The following is a 15218-nucleotide window of genomic DNA, read 5'->3' as shown; positions in this document are numbered from 1 at the left end:
ATCATTAATTCATCAATTTATATTATTCCTTTTTCAGCGACACTTAATGCGATGTTAGCTATACCGGGTAATAACATTTTTTACCACTTATTGGACGTATTTCCACATAGCTGCTTGATAATAATTAATAACTTATTTGGGCATAACATATTTTCGTTTTAATTTCAGACAAAGCAAATTACTGGTTTACAATTGAACATGGTACCAATTGTTATTTACTACTAATACTTTACATAGATTCTTATATAACGATATAATTAAAGTTTTTTTGTAATAATAATTTTTCATTGAAAAAATTCTAGTTTGAGAAATATTTATCGTCTTTCATTTTTCTGACAATATCCAACGTTGTCTATAAAGAAACTAGTCTCGAGATTTGTTTAAAAAATAAAAATTAGAAATAAAATCTAACTAAAGTAATGGAATGAGGTAATATTTTACAAATTAAGGTGCCATTAGTGAACAGCCCCTCTTTGAGGTCATTAAAGTTATAAGTTTCTGTTATTATGTCTTCAAATTAACTTATTGTTATAAATTTACAAATAAAAAAATAAAAAAATAGGTATTGGACATCTTTTCATGTAATTAATTATCCATATAGCTTGTATACATATTTTTGTTTTAATTTCAGATGACTCATTTATTAGCAACTTACCAGGTAATCTGTTTGCATATACTATACGTTATTTGGTTCAGTACCTTGTGTTTTTTTTTAATTTTATTAACACGGGAACTTTATTTTTACTAATCTAATTTATTATAATTTCTGTCATAAGAAAATATCTTATTTAGTAATTTTTTGTATATTTTTAGAACATATTGCCATAGCTGATCAGGTGGCATTGCAACAAGCAATATCCCAAATTACAGGTAAATATAAAGTTTAACAAATTTTTTTTTACCAAACTCGTAAAATACATATTTCAATAGTTTAAACTCTTAGATCTATACTATGATATTTTATACAAGTCTTGATAATCTTTTAAAATTTTTTCAAACCAATGTATTCACTTTTTCATTGAATTAATGTGTGTCTTTTAGTGGATAGTAATTGAAGGTTTGATATTTTGTTACACAGATATCCCTGTGCCCCAACTTGGCCCGAACGAAAGTAAGCATTGAGCATGCATTTATGAACTGACGTAACAGCCAATATACCAATTTTTATTTAATTTAATTCAATTTTTATTTAAGCAAACTTTTAATAAACGGCGTAAATAACCCTTAATTTTTAGTTTTTAATCCATTAAACTAGTTTTTTAAATTTGTTTTTTTAAACACTGTAGCTTATTATTTTTCGCAGATTTTGAGAATGATTCATTAGCACAGCTTGGAGGAGCCAGAAGAGAAATAATTGGATTTGTTACAAAAAAATTACTGATCGCTGCAATAGGTAAATATTATTATTTTGGATAGATTTTTACTAGTTTTATCTTTAATTATAATTGTTCTACTTGATGTACCATACATTTTTAATATACACATACCTCAACTAGTAATCCTTTTAGCCACAAAGATTCTTGAATAGCCGATGCTAACACCAGCTGATATTCGGTCACTGTTAAAGAAAGTATTACCGTCGTTTGCTTTCTTGTGGACCAGCATAGTGTCGAACCAAATCTTTTAAATTAATACCCAAAAGTGGACTTTCTATCATTGATGTCAAATGCAAAGTTTGTTGCATCCGTTTAAAAAGCTTACTCCTTCACTTGTTGGGTAAATGAGACTAACAACATTAGTACCCTTAACATAAAGTCGTGCTCTTTAAATATGATTGTAATGACTGCCTTTCGATTATGACTGATGTCCTTTAATAATATTAATGGAAATGCTTATATGTGATCTTATTTCGATTATTTTGTACGTTAGACATCCAATTATCTCACGATAAGGTTATTAATTAATAAATTTGGCTTATTTTCAATTTGTTTTTAGTGCGTTCTAGTTTAACACCTAGAAATGGTTTAACTTCATTTTACATAGTTAACTTAATTTTTTCTTTTTTATTGCTCACATGTAAAACTTTTTCCACATAAAATAGTAAAAACAAACACACATTACTATACATTTCCATCTACAAATATTGATCACAGTTATTTTCCACCAAGCCTTTATATTTTATGATATTATTAAATCTTTTATCCCAGCAACGAGGAGCTTGTTTGAGATCATTCAATGACTTATTAAGTTTACACTTTACATACTATGATTTCTTCTTTGACAAAGTCCTTAGGTTGACTCACAAGGCTGTTGTGAGGTCCATTTGAGTAATATGCGTTTTCTTGTGTTTAAGATGAAGGAACACCAGGATTCCCCAACCTTGCCGAAATATGCCTTCTAATAGGTTTGCTTCGAAGTATGAAACACCCAGATACATACATAAAAACCGTTATTGTTGATCCAAATGATGTTTTTTGTGTGCTTATTTCACAAAATGACAGATTCCTATACAGAACTCATATCGGCTATATTGTTGCGGCAAGGCCAATAGGTCTTAACCGTTATGAAACTGTAGATGTTTTGTTAGAGATGGCTTCTTGGTTCCCGTACTATCATTAAACAGACCGTCATTTGTAGCTATTTTTAAAAAAGTAAATTGCACCTAATGTTGTTATTTTAATTTAATTACATACATGTTATGACGCACTTGTATCTAAACTGTCATTTAATTCAATGTATTACAAAATAAACAATTTCTTTCAGTGATATTTATTACTTTTAAAGGCTTTTGATATTATTAGCTTTCGACCATTGCAGTGTAAAAAACAGGTATCATAGGTTTTAAATTTTCTTTGGTTCAAATAGTCGTTACGATAGCTGTTTTAAAAGTTAAAAATAGTTCTGTACAAATGAAAAAAAAAATTTGAAAAACAGTAACTTAAAAATATAATAGCTGTGTCTACACTTTATTATATTTTATAATATATAACCGCAATTTTTGCTTAAGTTTTTCCTAGATTCCTATAGTGTTTCAAATATCATTATCGCTTAAAGCTTATACTAAACAAGATCTTATAAAAAAGATGAAAAAATATTATAAATTCTTATAATACATGAAATAGGCACAATATTCGGTTAAATTATATACTCAATAAAACTTTTGAAAATGTATAATGCAAACATTAGATTTACCGACCACAATAAAACCAACAACTGAAAGAAAATATATTAAATTTAGCTTTAAAGTTTTACTGCTACATAGTTGACACATCGAACCCCGACCCAATGACTAGTCGCAATAAAATCCCTAACAAAAATTCAAACAAACTATTAGAACCCATATTATCTTTCTTGTAAGTTATAGTATTTGAAATATTTAATTAATAATATCCAATTTATAAAAATCATAATATGGTGTTAGTACAAATAATATTAATTAAACAAATACTTAAATGTTATATTATAGCTAATTTTCACAAAAAGATGAGAATTTGCACGGAAATAAAAGTGGTCATATTTTTAACAAACATGATAGTTTTGACTTATCATAAGTAATAATACAATAATTAGTAGTTATTATTTGTGTATGTGGAATAGTACTAAAATAATAATAAGTGTTATCAAATTTGAAAATATATTAGGTATTGTAGGTTATGTACTACACTATATGTTAGTGCGACTAATAACAAATGAACTTATATTTTATTTTTTGTTTTGTGTTAAAACTTTTTTCAATACGCATAATCATGTGTAATACCAGACGTTTTATATTTTCATAGCTAAACCCAGTCGATACCAAAGTTACTAAACTTTAAAAAGAAAACGTGTACAAATAAATTTGTAACACGTAGACATTGCCTGAATATTGTACTCGGTATTTTATTAAAAATTGATTATATTTTCTTTTGAGAATTATTATTAAATGTCATAAAACTTCCAAATCTTCAATAAAAATAGTGCTATCGTACAATGTTGCAGAGGTAATTATGTTTTTTTAGACATGACCACCTCTGAATTTGGTTTGCCTAATCATAGATAATAATTGTTAGTAGTTATTATTTGTGTATGAGAAACAGTATTAAAATAGTGGTAAACGTTTTCAAATTTTCAAATTTATACAAGAGAAGTACTATACAGAATAGCTGTTTTGACGAAAACCAACAGCAATGTATTTGGTTAATAACGCATTTTTTCGACACTTTGGTAAAATACTACCATAATCTTGTGTTATCCCAGAATTTTTTAATTTGTCATAGGTACACATAGTCCATACGATATTTGTTAAATGCGAACAAATTGAACGTGTACAAATGAAAATGTAACACGTAGGTATTATCTAAAAATTGTATAAGGGATTTTATTAAAATTGTAATATATTTTAGTGAAAAAATAATTTGAACACATCTGTGTATACAAAATTCAGTTAAAGTATATATGATTCGAGAATAATTTATAGCAATAAATAAAAAAATGTAACAGATATGTACAGGGTCGTTTTTTATCATGGGCCACACAGTATCTCATTGGGTTTACTTAATAATTGAATTATTCTTTCATAGTGTTTTCATATAACGTGACCACAATATCTTTACGATGATAATGTTCCTACCACCTCCCAAACTCATTATTTTCATATCAACTTTTAAAACCTAAATGGTAATTCATTGATTTTATTAAATTTTGAAATAGAGAATAAATTACTAAAAATTTTGACTAGTCCAAGTTGCTATCAAAAAACCTACTTTCAAGGAGAGTAAGGAAATAACACTTGTGTTTCAGATTACATTATATGAACACACTATGAAAAAAAAAAAAATAAACTATTGATGAAACACAGTGACATGTGGAGTTACCCACGATACAAAATCACCCTGAATACGTTATTTTTTTTATATTAAAAAAACAATAAGTGTCACTTACGTTTTTTATAAATAATTACAGCGCTGTGCATACTGTGAATTATATTTTAATTTTATTTCTTTGGTTTATACGTCAACACACCGAACTTACGACTAGTTGCAAGAAAAAACACTCTAACCCCAAAAGTAAAACAATATATTAAAATTCATATTTTCTTAAAAATTATATTATTTGAATTATTATTTCAATAATATTGTCCAGTACTATGAAGCTTTTCTGCATTTTAATAACGCTTGCCATTGTCAACGTTTCACCAATTATGACAGGTAATTATTTAAATTTTTCCGTACCGTTTCAAGGTCAGTCAGTATTAAATTTTCATACGGTACAACATGTTTTAGCTTCGATGCAAAGCGAGAAGGTATTGGTTTTACTCTGATGTGTGTTTTTTTTTTATCTGTATACACTGTAACTTTTTTAATACTGGACCAATTCCTTCGAGTAGCAACTCTATAAATCGAAAATTTCATCTAGTTGGTACTTTAGGGGGGTAAAAGTTGAAAAAGTTTAATTCTTCACAGACGAAAGTTGAAAAAACAAAAAAAAACCGTACGAGTTTTTAAGTTAGAACTTTTACTGGCTATAATTTCGAGAAAAAGAGTCGGATCGAGTTGAAATGTATAAGAAATATTTATTTGGTATGCCCGCACACGTCAGTTGTGTCAAACTTAAACTATACCCATTTCCCACCCCCCTAGGGGGAGTACAATTTTTTTTGTTTTTCGGGGTTTTTAGCGGTAATTTTGAAACTTTTGGATTGAAAATTTGCCAGTAGTTGGAACTCATATGTACCCATAACATATTAAACGGGAAAAAAATTCGGCACTACTGTTTTTTTTTAATTGCCGGGAAACTGTGTTTTCGCAGATTTCGTATATTTTAACAAAAACACCTAAAATCTTTCAAAAAAATTGATCAAATCATTAAAACAATTTTATTTATATCTATGCAGAATGATACTATTAGGTTTTGTGCTCAAGTACCACTTTTGACTTAAAGTTTACACAAATTCAATTTTTTTTTTTTTTTTTACTTAAGTTCTTTCCGGATGATTAAAATTGAGAACTGATAACAAATTCGTAATCACCGACCCCAAAAACATATAATTTGACCACTTTTGATGTCTTTTACACAAAAATCCAGAAAAATGTTTTAGCTTCGATGCAAAGGGAGAAGGTATTGGTTTTACTCTGATGTGTGTTTTTTTTTTATCTGTATACACTGTAACTTTTTTAATACTGGACCAATTCCTTCGAGTAGCAACTCTATAAATCGAAAATTTCATCTAGTCAACTCAAAACCCGGTGTACCAGATGTGAGAAACGAACAGTCACTAAAATTTATCAGTTGGTAACGTCTATCCGTGTTAGATTAGTTTAGGGCCCAATGATCGGTATCATAATATTGTGTTTATTACATGATATCACAGGCGACTAAATCGTGTAACTGATTATAGTAGAAACTCGATTTATTCGGAATAAAACCTATCCGTGTACTTATTAAGACACTTAATGATTCTGATACGACAAAACCACTGTCGTTATCTCGTTTTTTTATAGCCTGCGTTATATAACCTTTCCGAAGTGTAACTATGAGTATATAATGTCCAACTACCTGCAAATAATGAAGAGGACTGTTGTTTTTTGGATTCAGATTAAGTGTTGGTTTTTATGCAGTATACCGCCTCAAAATGTTTTTTTTATTATACAATTTTTTTAAAGGAAAACTAATGTTTTGTATATTGTTATACTGTTATTCATTTAAAGAGATTCACGCTTGATTGTTTAAATTGTCTAATATTAGATAATCTGCTTCGTGCTAATTTTAATTTTTTAGTTTATCAACTTGTAGCTCTAATTTTGTATAAAATATTTCATTATTTTATTACTATGTACTATTACTATTAAGATAAATTTTAATAATAATTAAGTCATAAATGATAATACTTTATTTTATGACTAGATCAAATCTCGTGAACATTTAACATCATGATACTGCTCCTATGCTATTATTAAAAAAACACAATTTTTAAAATCTCCATAAAAGGTTATTGTTAAATAACAGGCAACAGCCGATTGCTAGTTATACACGTTAGTAATATTTAACTAATAAGTAATATATGTAGGTAAAATTTGTTGTTTTCTCCATCACAGTACCAGTATACGATTTATTTTAATTTAAATGTAAGAAAATCGATTTTTCTTTAGAAAATAACAAGAAATTATTATACAGGATGAGGCAGTAAAACGGCGATTTTCTAATGTATTTAAATGGTAAAACCCGTTTCACTATCCCACCCTTTACATTTTAAGGATCTATGAAAAGGTTTTTTTAGTTGCATTTTATTTTGTACATTGTCAATCTAGTAAAATAGAAGTATAATATAGCTTTGAAATAATATAATCTGTGAAGTATAAATAGTTTGTGTGAGATTGCTTTAATGGAAGTATATAATACATAAATATTAATTTTATTGAGAATAAGCGATTATAATTTAAACTATGGAGTACAAACGATTGAAACATGAATCGTCGACCATTCCAACAAAATATAACAAGACATTGTATATGTGTTATTTGGTCCACTAAGTTTTTGCAAAAAAAAAAAAACCAGAACAGAGGGGTCGGTGCATAGTGGGGACGGAGCATAGTTGGGTCGGGGCATAGTGGTGACGGGGAGGTCACAGGTTTACAGGAATTTTTAAATCTGAAAGTGATAAAATCACTTTCGAAAAAACGCTTCGATGCAAATCGGTAGTTAGTATTTTCAAGCCAGTACAGTCCAAACCAAGCACAGTATAAACCAGCAAAGTTAGAAAGTTTTAAATGAAGATTCTGTATTTACAAATGAGCATCAAAGCGTTTTTTTGAAAGCGATTTTATTCAATTTTATCACTTTTATTTATAATAATTCTTGTAGACCTGTGACCTCTCCGTTTCCTCATTGCTTTGATTACATTATGCCAATACTCTACTGTACTAGTCCTCTCGGATAAAATCACTTTCAAATAAACGCTTTGATGCTCATTTGTAAATACAGAATCTTCATTTAAAACTTTCTAACTTTGCTGGTTTATACTGTGCTTGGTTTGGACTGTACTGGCTTGAAAATACTAACTACCGATTTGCATCGAAGCGTTTTTTCGAAAGTGATTTTATCACTTTCAGATTTAAAAATTCCTGTAAACCTGTGACCTCCCCGTCACCACTATGCCCCGACCCAACTATGCTCCGTCCCCACTATGCACCGACCCCTCTGTACTGGTTTTTTTTTTATTTTATCATATTTATTCATAAGTTTGGAATAATTTATTACAGACAAATATATCAAAGAGGTTTTCGATGCTGGTAAGATACATTTTTATTTTCAGATGACTTATAAACTAAAAACAAGCTATAGTTTTTTTTTTATATCAGTTCAGAATAAGAGTTAACGGAGTATATAGTATCAGTATACCAAAATACTGTACAAATACTAAAATCAAAATATCAGGGATATCCTGTGCCTCAACTTGGTCCGAACGAAAGTAAGCATTAAACAGGCATTTAATAACTGACGTAAAAGCCAATAAACCAAATTTTTTTTATTTTGAAACACTTTAACTTATACTTTTACAGATTTTGAGAATGATTCATTGGTGAAGAGAGAAGACGTATATTAGAAAAAGTTACAAGATATTTACTTATCCATGCAATAGGTATATATTAATATTTTATGTAGATTTGTACTAGTTTTACGTCTAATTATAACTGTTCTACTTGATGTACCAGTCAAATCATAAATGTTTAATATATACATACCTCAACAAGTAAAGCTTTTAGCCACATAGATTTTTGAATAGCCGCTGCTAACACCAGCTGATATTCGGTCACCGTTTTAGAAAGTATTACCGACTAATAGAGTGAAAAAATCCATAACAACAACTCAAAGAAAAGTTCTGAAGCAAACTGCGGTTATTCTTTCTTAAACGTATTTTAATAAATTTCATTCGAAATAGGTGAAATAATGTAGGGTATTTTTTATGGAAAATGATTTGTTTTTCATTGGTTACGCGTATACACGTGTATTAGCTGTGTTTTAAACAAAAATCAAAAGTATGTATGGGCTAAAAGTTTTCAATAATAATTTTTTTACAATTTTTTAGATATAGGGGCACCAAAATTTCACAACCTTGACAAAATATGCCTTCTGTTAGGTTTGCTTCGAAGTATGGAACACCCAGATTCATACATAAAAACCGCTAGTGTAGCTCCAGCTGGCTACGAATGTATGTTAACTTTACAAAATGGCAATACATTCCAATACAGACCTCATCTTGGCTTTTTTGCTGCTGTAAGACCACTAGGTGGTAATCGCGTTGGAAATGTAGATGTTTTGAGAGATGTACACTCCTTGGTTTTGGTACTATCATTAAACAGACCGTCATTCGTAGTTATTTTATAAAAAGTACATTGCACCTACTGTTATTATTTTAATTTAATGATATTTATGTGTCGCACTTGTGTCTGAATTGTCATTTAATATATATTACAAAATAAACAATTCTTTCAGTGTTATAAAATACTCTTGACCACTTGTGATTTTATGAAACTCTGTCCATTGCAGTGTAAACAGCGGAATTGAAATATTAATTCAACAAAAACCTAACAGTAAAAAAGGGCTAAGTTCCAGACCCCTTCCCAAAACAATCAGCTTAAACAAGTGGTGATATCTATATTGTGGCCAGGACTCATATTTCTTTACTTCACAATCCCACCTCACACCTACTTTCATGTGCAACACTGTTCTTTATTTGTATTGCTTAACACTTGTCCAGTTTCTGAATGAGGCATAAAACCGGCTAAGCCATAATGTAGATAACACAACTTTGATTTGCTATAATTATTTTATTCATATATACTCTTGTATAGCCGATGCTACGCCAGTTGCTCGGCCTCTGACGGTATTACCGTCGGATTATCCAAATATTTTAAATAATTACCCAAAAGTGGATCTTTTATTATTGACGTCATTTACGAATTCTGCATCATCGTATCTCTTTAAATAGCTTACTCCTTCACTTGTTGTGCAAATGAGACCAAGCAGACAAGTACCCTTAACATAACGTAGTACTCTTTTAAGTTGATTGTAATGACTGTCTGCCGATTATGACTGATATCGGCTAAAGATATTAATTGAAACTTTTATATCTGTCACATTTACTATGGTAATGACAGACGCATATGTTTCAATGTTGTCATACATATTCAATTTTGAAAATGTATAATGCAAACAATAGATTAAGTATAAAAAGTAGGTATAAGTAGGTATTGGGATTTTAAAAATACATTTTTTATAACTTCGAAGATGAAGGAACACCAGGAATCCCCAACTTTGATGAAATATGTCGTCAAAATAAGTTTGCTCCGAGGTATGCGATTTACAGATTTTTTTAGAAAAACCGTTATAGTTGATCCAAATGGTGTTTTTTGTGTGCTTATTTTACAAAATGGCAGATTCCTATACAGAACTCATATCGGCTATATTGTTGCGACAAGGACAATAGGTCTTAACCGCTATGAAAATGTAGATGTTTTGTTAGAGATGGCTTCTTGGTTCTGGTACTATCATTAAACAGACCGTCATTTGTAGCTATTTTAAAAAAAGTAAATTGCACCTAATGTTGTTATTTTAATTTAATAATATACATGTTATATGTTTAATCTATGTTCCAAATTGCAATAGCTTATCTTAAGAAGAACCAGAGTTATGTGGGTTAGAAAAACAGGGTGAATTGGTTCATGCAAAGATACAATGGCATTGCTGGAACTTGGCCGGCGCACTGCCGTGCGCTCAGATAAAAGAGGATGTCTACAAATGAAAATATAACACGTAGGTATTATATGAAAATTGTACACGAGGTTTTATTAAAAATATAATACATTATCTTGAAAGAATAATAATATCCTATTACAGTTACAAAAATATAAATACATCTGTGTATACAAAATTCTATAAAAAAATTATATCAGATTCGAGAATAATTTAAAAGCAATAAATAAAAAAAATGTAACACATATGTACAGAATCGTTTTTTTTATCATGGGCCTTACAATACCTCACTAGGTTTACTTAATAATTGAATAATTCTTTTAAAGTGTTTTCATATAATGTGACCACAATATCTTAAAGATGATAATGTTCCTACTACCTCCCATAATCATTATTTTCATATCAACTTTTAAACCTTAAATGGTAATGCATACGTTTTATTAACTTGAGAATAAATTACGAACAATTTTGACTAGTCCAAGTTGCAATCAAAAAACCTATACTCAAGACGAGTGAGGAAATAACACTTGCGGAAAATTCAGATTACAACATATGAACACTATCAGAAAAATATATAAAACTATTAATAAAACACAGTGACATTTCGAGTCATCGACAATAAAATATCACCCTGTATACGTTATTTTTTTTTTATATTAAGAAAACAATAAGTGTTACTTACGTTTTTTATAAATTATTATAGCGCTGTGCATACTATAAAGTATATTTTTATTTTACTTATTTGGTTACACGTCGACACACCTTACGACTAGTTGCAAGAAAAATCACTCTAACACTGAAAAGTAAAACAAGATATTAAAATTCATATTTTCTTACAAGGTATATTATTTGAATTGTTTTAATAATATTATTATCCGGCACTATGAAGCTTCTGTGCATTTTAATAACGCTTGCTTTTGTAAACGTTGTGCCAATTATGACAGGTAATTATTTCATTTTTCCACGTACCTTTTTACACATCTGAATAGAAATATTAATATTTAATTATTTCTCATAGCGGACTATGCAAATTCGGTTTACACTACAAGTCAGTATTTAAATATTTTCATACGGTAGAACATTTTTATAACGTTATTATGAACTCACAATCTTGTTTGTCGTTCCGGGTAGAATCTTGCAACTCAAATTTCGAGCACTTACCGATTAGCTAACCGACCGAAACTTTCAGGGTAGATCACAATTCGATGACAATGCGTTATTAATCCACAAGAGGTAGAAAATTCTACCCCTTAGGGTGTTGAAATGGGGTCGATTTCTTGTCTGTCGTTCCGGGTGGAATCTTGCAATTCAAAAAGACTTATTTCTCACCTGCCAGCAAAAATTATGCGTGGTGCGTTCGGGCGTGAACGGTGCTCAGACATGAGTGGTACCAGGTTCAAACCTGTTCTCATCATTACCCTTTTTTGCATTTTCTTACAACTTTTATTCAACTTTTATGACAATTTACAAAGTAGTTATAACTTAATTTCAACTTTTATGATAATTTCTACAGTTGTAAATCTAAAATTATAAGCTTTTAAATTGATTACTAATTCTTATGATAATCCTTCTGACCATGCAGCCTTTTCTAATGTAATCACCACTTACAGACGAAATGGACGGATTTTACTATATAATATTGTAATAATATTATTTATATGTAATATATATGTATATAAATATATGTATATTCATTATATAACATTGTACATTTAAATATATAGATACGTACATATGGAAACGAAAAAGAACAAAATAACTAAAGTGGATTAAAAAATTAATCTAAAAATAACGTTTTTATGCGCCTTAAAAAGTTTAAAATAACCCTCCAGGGGTCTTGATAAACAAATAGGACAAGTGAACTAGAAAAACGTGGTGCGCATCTTTACTACTTCACACGTCTGAATGTATAATAACATTGTCTTCTCATTAATCAACAACCTTAACTCATAATTCATGCCCAATCATCTTTTCTCTTCTAAATAAAATAATACTTAATGACATGTCATGTAAAATTGAGCACCACATTACTTTAAATGTTAAGCAAGCAGGTAGTTAACAAAAAATTGAAGCAACCTACATAAAACAAACTTTGGTGAGAATAGCAATTAAGTCTTTTCAATTTTCAATGATAATTAAGGCAAGTGGCATAAAAATCCATTAAATTTCATTTCCGATAAAAAGTCATACTATCACATTCTGATCCGTTCGATTAGAGAGACAGCATTATGAGAGACAACTTAATGCATTAGCATGAAAGCTTAGGTTTTAATATCTAAGTAGAAAGATGCGCCCCAAGTTTTTCTAGTTCACCTGTCCTATTTGGTTATCAGGACCCCCGGAGGGTTATTTTATACTTTTTAGGGCACATAAAAACGTTAGTTTTAGATTATTTTTTTAATCTACTTTAGTTATTTTTTATATTATCTAATTTATACATAAGTTTGAAATAATTTATTACAGACAAATACATCAAAGAGGTTTTTGATAGAGGTAAGATAAATTATTATTTTCAGATGATAGATAAATTAACAACAAGCTATAGTTTTTTTTATATCAGTTCAGAATATGAGTTAAAGGGGTATATACTACCAGTATACCAAATAATACTGTATAAATACTAAAATGAAAAAGAAAATCGAATAAATTATATTTAAACTTAAAAGAGTAAAATTCCTAAAATTTACATTGAACATTTTTGGGGCTTTACAAAATTACTATTTCAAATAAATGGTTGTGTAGAGTAAAGTTAAATATTTACCTTAAAGCTAAGTATATTCTTATTCTGAACATTTGTATGTATAATTCTATATATTATTTTGATTTCATTTGAAATTGTGTATATAGCTCTAACACTATTTGCTTATAGATCCTACTATATTGAAGACTGCAATTTCAAATATTATTGATGGGGATAAAACGTTCGGTAATCATTATTATGTAACAAAAAAAATTACTGAAACATAGATTGCTAACAGAAAAAAGTGATAAAATTATAGTGTTATAGAAAAATTGAACATCATAAATCATTAATTTATATTATTCCTATTTCAGAGACACTTAATGTGATGTTAGCTATACCGGGTAATACAATTTTTTATCACTTGTTGGACGTATTTCCACATAGCTGCTTGATAACAATTAATAACTTATTGGGGTATAACATATTTTCGTTTTAATTTCAGACAAAGCAAATTACTGGTTTACAATTGAACATGGTAACCATTTGTTATATACTACTAATACATTACATAGATCCTTATATAACGGTCTAAATACGGTATTTTTTTCTTTTTCCTATGGCTCACACTATCGAATGATAGTAGTCTCTCCGTAAAAGAACTTACTTAGATTTTGGATCTCTAGCTCAAATCTAAATAGTACCTCGTGTTTGATTAACTTGAAAAATAATAAGTTTTCATTGAAAAAATTCTGTTTTGAAAAATATGTAGTTCATTTTTCTGACAATATCCATCGTTGTCTATAAAGAAACTAGTCTCGAGATTTGTTGAACAGCCCCTATTTGAGGTCTGTTATAAGTGTCTATTATTATGTCTTCAAGTTTACTTATTTTTGTAAATTTACGAATTAAAAATATTTTTAAAAAAAAAATCTCGAACACAATTCCACTAAGTTTATTATCCACATAGCTTGATTACATGAATTTGTTTTAATTTCAGATGACTCATTTATTAACAACTTACCAGGTAACCTATTTGTATATATTACACGTTATTTGTTTAAGTACATTGTGATTTTTTTTTAATTTGAGTAACACGGGAACTTTATTTTTACTAATCTAATATATTATAATTTCTGTCATAAGAAAATATCTTATATAGTAATTGTTTGTATATTTTCAGAACATATTGCCATAGCTGATCAGGAGGCAGTGCAACAAGCAATATCCCAAGTTACAGGTAAGTATAAAGTTTAACATATTTTTTTTTACCAAAATAGAAAAATATATATTTTAGTAGTTTAAACTCTTAAATCTTACTATGATATTTTATACAAGTCTTGATTTTCCTTTAAAATATTCTTCAAACCAATGTATACATTTTTTCACTGAATTAATGTGTGCCTTTTAGAAGAAACTAATTGATTTTTTTTTTTTATACAGATATCCCTGTGCCTCAACTTGGCCCGAACGAAAGTAAGCATTAAGCATGCCTTTATGAACTGACGTAAAAGCCAATATACCAATTTTTTTATTTTTAAACACTTTAACTTATTATTTTTCGCAGATTTTGAGAATGATTCATTAGCACAGCTTGGAGAAGCCAGAAGACGTATAACAGGAGAAGTTACAAAAAATGTACTTATCGAAGCAATAAGTAATTATTATTTTATGTAGATTTTTACTAGTTTTACTTTTAATTATACTTGTTTTACTTGATGTACCAATCTTACATTTTATTATATACACACCTCAATTAGTAAAACTTTTAGCCACATAGATTCTTGAATAGCCCAAGCTAACACCAGCTGATATTCGGTCACCGTTTAAGAAGGGATTACCGTCGCTTGCTTTCTTATAGACCAGC

The 15218-nt window shown here is 28.9% G+C and overlaps 1 protein-coding gene across 23 annotated transcripts in view; it reads left to right on the top strand.

Annotated features, from left to right (window-relative positions):
• LOC126842389 (uncharacterized) overlaps positions 1-15218 on the top strand; it is a 33189-nt gene that overhangs the window by 937 nt on the left and 17034 nt on the right. Inside the window, exons 1-10 of one of the 23 annotated variants that reach the window (XM_050579374.1) lie at positions 11401-11615; positions 11690-11719; positions 13135-13164; positions 13541-13597; positions 13726-13755; positions 13857-13889; positions 14352-14378; positions 14535-14591; positions 14795-14827; positions 14919-15008. The exons of 2 other annotated variants lie outside the window; for them this stretch is intronic. In XM_050579374.1, coding sequence (XP_050435331.1) covers positions 11555-11615; positions 11690-11719; positions 13135-13164; positions 13541-13597; positions 13726-13755; positions 13857-13889; positions 14352-14378; positions 14535-14591; positions 14795-14827; positions 14919-15008 — 448 coding nt within the window. In that variant the 5' untranslated portion in view covers positions 11401-11554. Of the gene's footprint in view, positions 1-37; positions 68-168; positions 202-11394; positions 11616-11689; positions 11720-13134; positions 13165-13540; positions 13598-13725; positions 13756-13856; positions 13890-14351; positions 14379-14534; positions 14592-14794; positions 14828-14918; positions 15009-15218 lie in introns of those variants that run through there. 20 more of the 23 variants (XM_050579350.1, XM_050579354.1, XM_050579373.1 and 17 more) reach the window with 20 other exon arrangements.

This window comes from Adelges cooleyi, unplaced genomic scaffold, assembly GCF_023614345.1.
Source record: "Adelges cooleyi isolate 19-005CV unplaced genomic scaffold, UGA_ACOO_1.1 ACOO_flye_CR_arks_rails_tigmint_CR_PRNA_519, whole genome shotgun sequence".
In the NCBI taxonomy this organism is placed as follows: domain Eukaryota; kingdom Metazoa; phylum Arthropoda; class Insecta; order Hemiptera; family Adelgidae; genus Adelges; species Adelges cooleyi.
Note: the sequence above shows the minus strand (reverse complement) of the source record. Positions and strands in the feature narration are given on the sequence as shown.